The sequence below is a fragment of the Epinephelus lanceolatus genome, chromosome 22 (assembly GCF_041903045.1).
Source record: "Epinephelus lanceolatus isolate andai-2023 chromosome 22, ASM4190304v1, whole genome shotgun sequence".
Lineage (NCBI taxonomy): Eukaryota > Metazoa > Chordata > Actinopteri > Perciformes > Serranidae > Epinephelus > Epinephelus lanceolatus.
In genome coordinates this window covers 34,533,254-34,546,859 of record NC_135755.1, presented here as the reverse complement: position 1 = coordinate 34,546,859, position 13,606 = coordinate 34,533,254, and the positions used below count along the sequence as shown (strand labels likewise).

The following is a 13,606-nucleotide window of genomic DNA, read 5'->3' as shown; positions in this document are numbered from 1 at the left end:
GCTCCACTGTCTCGCAGGTTAACTTGTCGCAGCTGCGCCTGAATGGTGTGATGTGGTTGTGCTGCTGCCGTGGTCCTGCTTGATGCCTCATACTACTGCTGTTATTATGAGTCATACTTCTACTGTTACTATACACACATGATTATTGTCATATACATACATACTATCATATATTCATATATACTTACAACATATTGTACCACATTTACCGTTATTATTACTATAATATTATTACTAAAATGAATGTTATTGTAGCTATTATCATTACTGTCTGTCCTGCATCTCTCTCTGGCTCTGGCTCTCTTTAAGTATCATTTTGTCATATGGATAACTGTAAATTCATTATGTTGATCTGTCCTGTACAACATCTATTGCATGTCTGTCTGTCCTGCAAGAGGGATCCCTCCTCAGTTGCTCTTCCTGAGCTTTCTACCATTTTTTCCCTGTTAAAAGGTTTTTTGGGGGAGTTTATCCGCTGTGAGGGTCCAAAGGATAGAGGAATGTCATATGCTGTAAAGCCCTGTGAGGCAAATTGTGATTTGTGATATTGGGCTTCATAGATAAAACTGAATTAACTAACCTCAGTAAATGGAGGCCACCATTACCGTCTTTAAAATTCTGTGGCACGCTCATTTTCAAACTAGGGTAGGGTAGCAAGGGTAGCAGTATCTAATGAAACTAGACAATGTAGGGCATCAATTGGTACCCGTCAGGAAGGAAGCTAAATAAAGCTTCAAAGTTAGACTAAATCTTGGCAGTGGAACAACTTGCATGGCCATTTCCAAAGGGCCCCTTGAACTCTCACCTCAAGATAGCCGAGTAAAAATGGATTCTACGGGTACCTATGATTTTCCCCCAAACTTGACGCAATTAACCCTCAAATTGACATAGTTCTTAACTAGCCTGTATACTTCAGCAGCATAATGGAATTCCTGAAATTCAGTTATGGCTTTTAGTTTCGGTATGCCACCCCAAGATTTTCAGTTGTCCCATCTAGCCACTTTCTGGGGGCACCACTGCCCCGTTAAATGCTCAGAAGCTCCATAAAGAGTTACTGATAACTCTGTACAATAATTACCATAATCGACTATGGTGATACTTTGACACGTCACATAGTCATTTGATCCACTAATATAAAAACATGGATTAGTGCAGCTTTAATTTCTAAACTGATCACAGATCACCATGGCAGGAGTATGACCCACTGACACAGGCCATGTCTTTGCATATAAAAAGTCAAAAGGATTTTCCATCAACAGGGTAATGTACACCTCCATAGAGAGACACCACTGCAGCTGCTGCTGGTAGAGAGCTCAAATAAATGACTTTCTCTGTGAATGAGGATTCCTCCCCAGAGAGGTGCACAGACCAGATGGAAGGTGTTTCAAACAGCACGTGAAAGAGTTCATGACCTGCATGGAGTCTGAATCACACATACAGTACAGGCCAAAAGTTTGGACACACCTTCTCATTCAATGCGTTTTCTTTATTTTCATGACTATTTACATTGTAGATTCTCACTGAAGGCATCAAAACTATGAATGAACACATGTGGAGTTATGTACTTAACAAAAAAAGGTGAAATAACTGAAAACATGTTTTATATTCTAGTTTCTTCAAAATAGCCACCCTTTGCTCTGATTACTGCTTTGCACACTCTTGGCATTCTCTCCATGAGCTTCAAGAGGTAGTCACCTGAAATGGTTTTCCAACAGTCTTGAAGGAGTTCCCAGAGGTGTTTAGCACTTGTTGGCCCCTTTGCCTTCACTCTGTGGTCCAGCTCACCCCAAACCATCTCGATTGGGTTCAGGTCCGGTGACTGTGGAGGCCAGGTCATCTGCCGCAGCACTCCATCACTCTCCTTCTTGGTCAAATAGCCCTTACACAGCCTGGAGGTGTGTTTGGGGTCATTGTCCTGTTGAAAAATAAATGATCGTCCAACTAAACGCAAACCGGATGGGATGGCATGTCGCTGCAGGATGCTGTGGTAGCCATGCTGGTTCAGTGTGCCTTCAATTTTGAATAAATCCCCAACAGTGTCACCAGCAAAACACCCCCACACCATCACACCTCCTCCTCCATGCTTCACAGTGGGAACCAGGCATGTGGAATCCATCCGTTCACCTTTTCTGCGTCTCACAAAGACACGGCAGTTGGAACCAAAGATCTCAAATTTGGACTCATCAGACCAAAGCACAGATTTCCACTGGTCTAATGTCCATTCCTTGTGTTTCTTGGCCCAAACAAATCTCTTCTGCTTGTTGCCTCTCCTTAGCAGTGGTTTCCTAGCAGCTATTTGACCATGAAGGCCTGATTCGCGCAGTCTCCTCTTAACAGTTGTTCTAGAGATGGGTCTGCTGCTAGAACTCTGTGTGGCATTCATCTGGTCTCTGATCTGAGCTGCTGTTAACTTGCGATTTCTGAGGCTGGTGACTCGGATGAACTTATCCTCAGAAGCAGAGGTGACTCTTGGTCTTCCTTTCCTGGGTCGTCCTCATGTGTGCCAGTTTCGTTGTAGCGCTTGATGGTTTTTGCGACTCCACTTGGGGACACATTTAAAGTTTTTGCAATTTTCCGGACTGACTGACCTTCATTTCTTAAAGTAATAATGGCCACTCGTTTTTCTTTAGTTAGCTGATTGGTTCTTGCCATAACATGAATTTTAACAGTTGTCCAATAGGGCTGTCGGCTGTGTATTAACCTGACTTCTGCACAACACAACTGATGGTCCCAACCCCACTGATAAAGCAAGAAATTCCACTAATTAACCCTGATAAGGCACACCTGTGAAGTGGAAACCATTTCAGGTGACTACCTCTTGAAGCTCATCGAGAGAATGCCAAGAGTGTGCAAAGCAGTAATCAGAGCAAAGGGTGGCTATTTTGAAGAAACTAGAATATAAAACCTGTTTTCAGTTATTTCACCTTTTTTTGTTAAGTACATAACTCCACATGTGTTCATTCATAGTTTTGATGCCTTCAGTGAGAATCTACAATGTAAATAGTCATGAAAATAAAGAAAAGGCATTGAATGAGAAGGTGTGTCCAAACTTTTGGCCTGTACTGTATCAATTAAAGACGCAAGAGTAACACTGAAATTTATTGTATATGATCATATCAACCATGAGGTTTTAAGTGCTGACTTCTACTGTTCAAGGAGGAAGGGACTTTCTTGATAAAAAACAAAACAAAACATAAGAATAATTGTTTTTGCCTTGGTAATCTAGGACAATTTTCTTCAAATTCTCTAGTACTAATCTAAATGGGCTGATGGATAATTTACAAAACGATTTGGGAGTTGGGACTTGTAGGTCAGTCACCCATATATTTTTAGTTAACCACGCCTGTAAGCATATAATGCTCTACTGACATAGTGTGTGTGTGTGTGTGTGTGTGTGTGTGTGGGTGGGTGTGTGCCAGCCACATACCCTTTTAACCCAGACAAAATAAAGGGTTTGTGATCAAAGGAAATGTAAATAGAGTCTGCCACAACTCTGGGCTGCAGGGGCTTCCTGTTTCCTCAGTTGATATCTCCCATTGGTATACTGTATGTGTGTATGTGTGTGTGTGTTTCAGATGACTGTAACCTCCTGAGTGGGGACTGTGCTGACGACTGTAGCAGTCAGTAGAGCAGCAATCTGTTTCATTCATCAGCACTAAACACACATTCTGTCCACTTTGTTTCAGAGCAATTTCTCTAAAGAGCCAAACTTACTGTGAATATTTATGGTCCTCAAAGGCCGATTCCAAATGATTTTGTAACCCTAGCATCAGCATGAGGTAGTCTCCATAAAAAATATGTACACTCCATGATCTCTTACTATGTCATGCCAGCATTTGCTACAAAATGTCAACTAAGTACATAAGAATGAAATACTGTATTTACTGAACTGAGTTCTTTTTAGTAATATTTCGAGCCCAAAACAAGACTTATATGTATTATATGATGGGGAGGATAAAAATGTCATTACTTTATCATTTTATCCTATTAGATGTTCGTGTCATAATTACCATAAGAATTCTTGAGTTAGAACCAAAAACACCTATTATGTGGTCACAGTGACCTTGACCTTTGACCTGCAGCCACCAAATTGTAATCAGTTTATTCTTGAGTACAAGTGGACATTTGTGTCAAATTTAAAGAAATTTAACTGAAAATAAATAAACAATTAAATTAAATTAAATTCAGTTCAATTCAATTTAGTTCAATTCAATTCAAATCAAATCAAATCAAATCAAATCAAATCAAATCAATTCAATTAACTAGCCACCTTGATGCACAATAGCTGTACATAAGGATCCCTAAAATCTGGGAACTGCACAATCTCACACAGCTCATAAAAATGAAGGTAACATAACTCAAATCCCTACAAGTGGATTTTCCCAGTGTACAGAAATTAACTGAACTCACTGGCTGGAGGAGATGAAGCTTAAAACTGAAGGTCTACCTTTGTTTGGAACACTGTGGTAAATGTGTTTGTCTGCAGTCTGTGTGAAACACTTCCTCCAAGCCGCGGTCATGCTCTACTTTTACAAGTTTAGTAAACGGCAGGAAAGTTCAGACTGCACAGTGGGAGAGCGTGAGAGAGAGAGAGATGGAGAGAATGTGGGACAGATGAGGAGAGTAAAACAGCATGTCGTGAAGGAAGGATGATTATTTTATGGCCAGTAACCTTTGGTTTTGAATGGAGACAGTAGTCTAAATGAGAAACAGGTACAGTAGTAAGGACAGGAGAGGGACTGTAAAAGAACACAAGCTGGCACTGATCCACATGATACTGGCCATGTGTGTTCGAGTGTGTGTCTGCAGAATTAGACACTTACTTTACCATCTTGGTTGCTATATTTATTGACACTATATTTTCTCTTTACTGTAGCTGAGTATTAATTAAGCTTGGACAGAGTTATTTTAGTTTTGCTGCTAATTTACACCTGATGCTATGCTGGTTCAGAAGATTCACATGAATGGAAATGAATGGGGCACAAAGCAGAGTGAAGGTTCTTTGCCACTGAACCTGAAGTATTAGTTAAAGGAACCAATAAACATCAAAAGTAGAAAAACGCCCGTGCACAGCATAAGTCAAGGTGCTAGTACTGTGGCAAAAGTACAACTATGTAAAGAAAAAACCCACATAATCTTGTGGTTACGTACCGCACACAAGACAAGACTTGGAAATCTTTGATCCTCTTTCAAAGTCTTGTCTTGTGTACGGTACGTACCCACAACATATGTGGGTTTTTTCTTTACATGGAACTAATAAACATATTTCAGAGCTGCAATCACATGCTGTCTTCCCCTGGAATGACAGATGGTAGCAAACGGACAGTGAATACTGCTCAACATAAAGGTCTGAGGCCAGTTGCATTAAACACCTGAAGTTAAGATTTTCCTGAAAGTCCTAGTTAAGGTTTTCTCAAAATGAAACTGGTTGCACAAAACATCCTTAAGTCTTCTCCTTAATGTTCATTTAAATATTTATGGTTTTCTCCTTGTCTTTGTCTCATACTTGAGGAATCCCCATTGCACAAAAGATCTTAGCGACCAAAGCAAGGTAAAAAAAAAATACTTAAAGGGCCAGTGTGTAAAATGGGTTGAAAACAGTGACATCAGTGGTCAAATTCTAGATTGCAGGGCTCACTCGCTCACCCCTCCTGTCGGGTAAATGACGGTGGCCTCGTAGGGACAAAAAGCCTTGCGCACGAGTTTTTCAGGAGTAGGTCTATCTAGCGACGAGGTGAATATTTATTTAGAAATCTAAACCATGTTACAATATTGTAATGAATCCCTCACGAGCAGGAGACCAAAGTAGCATTCAGGAAAAAGGCCAGTTTATTTGAGCACTCCAAAAACTCCCGTAACACTCCAGGGGGTAAAAGACTCCGTCCCAAACTCTGACTCTTCTAGCGTAACAGACACACTTCATACACACATACTCATTTACTATCCTAAGTGGGGACCCCCTCCCCTCTCTGCTCCACCAATCTCCAGCCTGCACACTGACTGACAGGGTAGCCGGTAAACAGAGCTCAGCTGTTTATTTAGCCTAGCAATATCTCCGGACTATAGTAGCTGCAATGGACGACTTTGAACGCGATTTTGAAGAGTTTCTTGTAGCGGACACAGACCCAGAGCCATATCTGTTTGAGCCGGAGCATACAGATGAGGAACTCCATGTGTTTGATGCTGAGCGGACAAGAAGAGAGGCTGAATGCACAGAATGGGATTCGGTGCTACTGCTACCATCTTTGGGGAGATATATCATCAGGAGGAAAAGCGCCACAGAGAGTGCATCACAAGGAGTGAAGTTGCGTCTTCTTTTCCTCGCAGATGACGGTTTGGGTTTATTCTCTCCTGTTGCGTGGTAAGTGTGGTCCTTCGCAAACTTTATAACTAAAAAATCTTTTTACTACTCTCTATCGACAAACTACTAACACTCTCTGCTGTTTCCTCCTCCTTCTTCCTTCCTTCCGCTGTCTTCGTTGGTTCATTTATACACGCGAAACGCATTCTCTGGTTGGCTGGATTGTCCGCTCGGTCTGCCGTACATACATGGCGGCACAAGATGGCGACCTCTCTAAAGCAAGGCCCTTGCTACATATATATATATATAAAAGCATAATTATAAGGCTACGAAAACCAAACAAATTTTATTTTATAGTGATTATACACTTATATAAACATATTAATGGGTAGAATATTCAGATTCAGATTCAGGTTGACAATAAACCATGCCAAATATTACACACTGGCCCTTTAAGGTACCTCTGACTCTATCCTAACTGTAACACAATGGGGTTTATGGTGATAAATGAAAACAACTAACACACCCGAGAAGACTGTTCTGCTACCAGAGAACCCACTTTTGAGTTTACATTATAGATTTGACTTAATTAATTTCCGTTGCAGTTTCTTCCGACAATCGTTTTCTGTTTTCTGGTGTTTGGGGATCAAATTTACTTTGCAGTTTGTGCTTTCTATGATTGTATTCCACCAGAAGTTCAATTTTTTCCTCCTCTGGCCAATATGGTTTTCTTGTCTTTTTTATTTCTGCCATTTTTTCCACTATCTAACTGTAAGTCAATTTTATGAGATGATAACAGGCATTACAAGTGTGAGTCCAAGCAAACAATCTCCATGGAAACTTTTACTGCTGTAAAATCTCTTTCAACACAGTAAATGAATTAACATTTTTCCTTAACTAAGGTAAGTCCCTCAGCTAAGAAGAAATTAAGCCTTAAGTGTCATATTTAAGGAGAAAACTTAAGGTGTTTTGTGCAACTGGTCCCTGGTGTCTAACAGGTTAGTAAAATCTTTTACTACTGTTTCAGTTTTTACATGACTCATATTGTGCTCTGATGAAACACAGCTCTATGTGAAAAATAGATTCAAGAGGTGTATTATCAAGAGAGGTATACTTTTAAAATGCTGAGTATCTGTCTGGACAGGACTTAAATAAACGTAATGTATTTAAAAAGTACATAATAAAGAAATTGGGCAGCATGGTGGTGCAGTGGTCAGACTCAGCACTGTTGCCTCAGAACAAGAGGGTTCAGGCCGACTGGAGTCTCTTTGTGGAGTTTGCATGTTCTCCCCTGTCAGCCGGAGTTTTCTCTGGGTGCTTTGGCCTCCTACCACAATCCAAAGACATGCGTGTTGGTTAATTGGTGACTCTAAATTTGATTTAGGTGTGAATGTGATCATGAATGGTTGTCTGTCTTCATAGTCTGGCGACCTGTCCAGGGTGTACCCCTGGGATAGGCTCCAGCACACCCACAACCTGTACCAGTATAATGACGCTGTCCAATGAAAAACACGTATCTCCACTTTTGATGATTTTGATGGACACTTCTGACACTCAATGGAGATATGTGTTGAATAGGTGATGTAATAGACGTCTTTCCATTGGTCATTTGGATAACCAACGCTAACGGTTGCTAGGGGATATTATGGACACTCCATGCACTGTAGAAAATCAAAATCGTCAAAAGTAGAGATACGTGTTTTTCATCGGACAGCGACGATGAGTGGGTACGAAAAATGCGTGAATGAATTATACAGAAATTCTTTTTTTGTCATTCTATTATTTGTTTCTTAATTGACACACATGGGCACATGCGTCAATATGGAGAGATATCAGAATGATGGGTTGCTGCAGCACAGCACCCCAAACATTTAGGGGTTCGGTGCCTTGCTCAGGGGCAGTTGCCAGGAAGTAAACTGGCCAGCCTGGTCGCCAGGATAAAATGTTGGTATTGTACATTTCTGCAAACTATAGACGCATTAATCTGTTTGTTTTACATGCATGATATCAACATTCCTAAAGTGATGTAGTCCAGATTACATGTATATGAGTTGAGTTTCTCGGAGGAGGAGTGGATGGTGGCTGGCGTGAGACCTAGGTGAGACGTCTGCCAAGCTGCAGACCACTGTTCAGGACCAGTGAAATTTTCCAGCCATGTTTGTGGTGACCGAACTATTTTTTTGAGCCAAACGTGATCTTTTCCTAACCCTGACCAAGTGGTTTTGTGCCTAAACCTAACCACACGTAAACCACAGCATTGTCACAACATAAAATTATAAATTGAAACATAAAGTTTCAACATGCTTTCATGTGAAACCTACAAATTTAACACATCTGTTGTTTGCAGAAATGTACAATGCCTGCCTGGTACAGAAACAGCTCCCAACAGGACTTCAAGACCCTGCAAAGACTGGTCCGTTCAGCTGAACACAATTGGGTACCGCTCTACCCTGTCAAGGATGTTTACAACAAGCGCTGCAAAAATAAAGCCAGGAGAATCATTAAAGATCCCAGCCACCCAGATAACTGCCTATTCTCCTTTTTGAGGTTAGGAAGAAAGTACTGGGTACACCAGGCCAACACTGAGAGGCTCAGGAAGAGCTTATACCCTCAGGACATAAGGATATTGAATGAAGACCCTGACTAAGATTGCCTATCTTACAATCTTATAATCACATGTTCACTATTACAGTCCTTTGTTTAAAAATGCACAAACTGAGGGAATAGACAGGATAACATTTCACTAAAAATGCTGTTTCTACAAGTTGTGTAAGTAAGTTTGATCAAGGTTAAGGTTCAACGTTTGTTTAAGGTTATTAAAAGACAAAGTGAAGTAAATGTAAAAATGATGATCACTGATAAGTGGTTGCTAACATGTTAACAGTGACAATGCTAATATCCCAATGTTCTTAGTTTAGTATGTTAACGTGAGGCTGATGGGAATGTCATTAGTTTTGCAGGCACTTGGTCATAAAACAAAGTGTTGGAAAAACAGACATTTTGACCTGATGATGGCGCTAGAGGACAATTCTGAGGATTACTAAAGTCAGTAGGATTCATCATCTGGGAACAATAAGCATCTGTGCAAGATTTTGTGCCAATCCATGGCTCCATAGATGAGATGAGCTAGATGAAACATTAGGAGATCATCAGAGTCTTAAGGATTTAGCACTTTCATTTTGCCACTTGTTAGCAACCACCTTTTTAAGACACATAAAAGCTTCCCTAGAGAAATCTAATATGATTGAGAAAATGTTGTTGGCCTAACCTTCAGTTCAGAGTATTAAAGACTGCATTTACTTTGCATTATTGTGGATCTTTGATTTGCAATAAAAGCCGCCCAGATTATCATGGCATGGATTCAAACGTAGCACATTTGTCAGCAAGACATTCATCTATAAACTCTACTCCAGCACAGTTTAACAAAAAGGTTTCAAGATTAGTAATGCTGTTTACACCAAACTCCTACCCTACTTATATTATGTAACTTAAGAACAGTAACATCTGAGTCTCTTTTTAGGTGGCAGGAGTGAAAATTTGTAATCTTAAATATTTGTTGTGTTATGGATTCAGAATGATAAAGGCAGTTGGAGAAGAATTAGATACAAAATAGGATGTAGGCCCTAAAAGAACAATTTTTCCCTCAGCCACTATCATGATGTACAGATTTTTAGGCATTCTGTTATCTCAAATGGCTTAAAAATAGTGCTTATAGCTGCTGTAAATGGGGAAAAAAATCTCGCAGGGGGAGCATGCCCCTGGACCCCTAAAGGTTTGGGGTGAGCCCTGAATGTTTACAGCATCTGGATCCGCCCCTGCTCTGGGGACAGTGAAAGTATGAGCAGAAGATCTTGGCAATCTAACCAAAGTGGTTCGTTGTACCAGCTGACTAACATTTCCCTTGAGTCACGGTGCTGTGTGGCAAATAATCTAATAACTGGAGTAAGAAATCTCTGGGATGATCTCACATTCTCCTCTGATAAAGCTTAAGTAATACACCAATCCATCCTCTATCAGCACCAGACACATCAGCACTGATCTCACATCAGTCTGAGAGCTGTGTGGACTGCTTTGAACTCTCAGTTTATGGATGAAGCCCCCTCCCCTTACAGGAGAGAAACTGTCTGAGCACACACCACAGCTGAGATACAATCTCCTCATGTGGTTTCATGAAGCAGCTCCACTCTCTGACACAAACGATGTTTACAGAACAAGGCCTGGACATGAACTCTATGTTTGGGTTGAGGAATTATTCTAAGCCCGTCTGCAGGACAGAATAACAATTTTTTACAGGAGGTGTGGTTAATTCCCACTGTCTGCTCTGTTCCAAATGACTGGTTCTGGTCTGCTTTAACAGGCTGTTAAACCTGCACCTGCCCTCTAACCAGTGTTTATTGGCACTGTGAAGCATTACTCTGGTGACCAGGCATTATTAATCTGGCTCTTATTAATGTGGAGACAGTAGAGAAAAACCACAGGGCGGTTTATTGACGTGGGGGTGATGGGCATGACCACACTCTCTTGATGAGTCAACATGATATTGTGGGAAACACATTTCTACTAAACTGACACCAGATTGGGGTTCATTCATGGTCTCAGAAATAGCAGTTTGTAAAACAAATATTTTTGGAGCTAAACTGCTAAAGGGCAAAGGTTAATCTTTTTCTGGTGACAGAAAACATCTTAAATTTCATCTGGATTTTATCTGGAAGCACTTAAAATGACAGTAGAAATGGGGGCAAGAAATCTGACATAAACATAACATAAATATACAGAGGCTCTATGCAAAATTCAGAGCATATGAGTTGTCTGCACACGGTTCTCAGTGGGGAGTGGCCTTCTCAACTCACAGTGACGCACTGTCAGCACCATTGCCATTGTTAGCACTGTTTGCACTGTTAGCACCTTTAGCTGCTAGCCACTGGCTCAGCCACCTCCATGTTGAGAGCCATGTGCAGGCAATCCTGGCTCAGACTCTGAATCACAGATGCTCTGAATGACGCATACAGCTCCTTTAAAGGGTGCTGGGCAAAATTCAGAGCATATGAGTTGGCTGCACACGGTTCTCAATGTGAAGGGGGCTGAGCTGGGGACTAGCAGCCAACGACGCTAGCTAATCGCCACAACTTTGCATTGCACACATACAGCAGTTACTACTGATAATGGCCTCCTGATTTACGGTGACGAAGCGTCTTCGCAATAGCAGAACTTTTAGTACTGTTGCTGTTCTTAGCGCTGACCTCAGACTGCGTTCAAACTCTGAATCACAGATGCTCTGAATGATGTAAACAGCTCCTTTAAGGGGTGCTATGCTAAATTCTGAGCAAGTGAGTTGGCTGCACACTGTTCTCAGCGTAGAAGTGGCTGAGTTGGGGGCTTGTAGCTAATGGTGCTAACTCCATAAACAACTCCAAACAACAGCAACAATGCTGACAGAGCTAGTGGTGTTAACCAGGGGGAAAGTGGAGGGTGGGTTTCTGTGGCAATGCAGTTCCAATATCAGCAGTAACTGCCATATAAGTGCAGTGCAGTGCAGTGCTCCAGTAGGCGGCTGTCACTCTCATCTATTAATGCCCCACTGACTTATCAGCAACCAATGCCACTGTTGTGCTCTATGTAAATGCAAAATGGAGAAACCTAGTGAGTCCCGATGAAGGTCATACACCATCCGGGAGCTATGTGAGGTAGCATTTGGATTTTGACAGCAGACACAAAAAAATAGTAGATAGGTTTGCTGTTTTTTTCGTCAACATATAGGATTGGGCTTTACCTTAGTTGTGCTCAAATTAATTTGAATGAAAAGCATACTTGTTCTCATTCATTCACACATTTTTCCTGGTACAAGGCATGAAAAAACTGGAATTGACAGGTATAGAAGTTTCTGCAAGCTTAGGAGCCCCCAGGTAAGCAAAAAAAAAGCATTTTCTTTTATTTTGATTGATATAATATAATAATAATATTTTTTGTTAATTGACTACATTTGAAAACAATAATAATTAAGTGTTTACTTCAGATTTTATTGTTAGATAAGACCTATAAAGTCTCTTGGGCTAAATACATTTCAAATAATTAATATTTTCTAAATGTATAATCTATAATACTGTTTATTTTTAAATCCATTCATGCTTTTCTCCTCTGTTTTTATTCATTTATTTTCTTAAATTTAATAATGTATTCAACCAGTTCAAATGCCTCGTAGCTCTACCTTGAACTTTCAGTATTAGGCTACTTAAAAAAAAACGTACAAAGGAAAATTAGAGTAGTTTTGGAAAGGGCTCCAACAAATTCTTGCGCCGGCCTGTCCAGTGCTGGTGTGTGTCTTGTTTACTAAATCAAACCACCAATACGTAAATCGTACCTGTGCTGGCTTCACACGGTCCCTTCTGGATCTGGCTGATGCTCGGCAGTCCCTGCTGCTGCGCCTTCCTGCTGGTCGCCTTCAGCTGGCACACGTTGCCGTACGTCTTCCCGTCGCTGCCGCACACTTCGTGGCTAAACTTGCACCGACAGAAGCCCTTGGAGAGTCGCTTGCCCGCCGGGTGTTTGCACTCCAGTCCGTCCCCGCATGGCAGGTCGTCCTTGCGGCCGCACGGCTCTCCCTCTCCCTGGGCGCACACCAGGCAGCAGTTGCAGCGGTCCGGCACGTAGCCGCTGGGGCAGCTGGGGCTCGGACAGGTACTCACATCGCACCGTGTTGGACACTTGTCTATTGGCTCTGTGCTGGCAGACTCCTTGAGGTAAAGGAACACAGCTGTGTACAGGAGGATTTGCATTTTTAATGTGAGCGGACAGACACTAAAAGAGGGGCAAAGAAGTTTACGCAGAGATCACAGTCCTTGACTCCGCACTGCTCATCACTTTCTGCAGATTGTCCAGATGGAAATCCACACACACGAAAGACAGTAGGGCAGATGTCTTCTTACCAATGAAAAATACATCAGAGTAAAGCGATCCTTAGAAACTGGACAGTGTAGCTTATCCTGTAGCCGCGCGTAATTGTGCGTCCAGAGGCGAAAGCGAGACAGCTGAAGGTAGAGAGCATTTAGCAGAGTGAGGCTGGATGTTTCTTTGTCCAGGCAGAGTGCACATCCACTCTGTGTGGAGGATGAGCGCCTCTTGCAGTGAAACCGGCCGGAGAGAGGGAGGAGGAGATAGGGGGAGTAGCTGCGCTCCAGGAGGCGTGGCGACAGAGCTCAGACTTTGGCAACATCTCTGTTAACGTGTATGACCTCAGAAACAGACCTGTAAGTCACATTCTCCCTTGTTTCTGCCAGGTCTGCTGAGGACAGTAAGAGGGGAGGCTGC

The 13,606-nt window shown here is 41.7% G+C and overlaps 1 protein-coding gene across 1 annotated transcript in view; it reads right to left on the bottom strand.

The window, feature by feature from the left end:
* Positions 1–13,405, bottom strand: part of htra3b (HtrA serine peptidase 3b) — a 34,209-nt gene extending 20,804 nt beyond the window's left edge. The window contains exon 1 of the mRNA XM_033610103.2: positions 12,660–13,405. Within this exon, the coding sequence (XP_033465994.1) occupies positions 12,660–13,074 (415 nt within the window). The 5' untranslated portion in view covers positions 13,075–13,405. The remainder of the gene's footprint in view (positions 1–12,659) is intronic.
* Between the last annotated feature and the right edge of the window lie 201 nt (positions 13,406–13,606).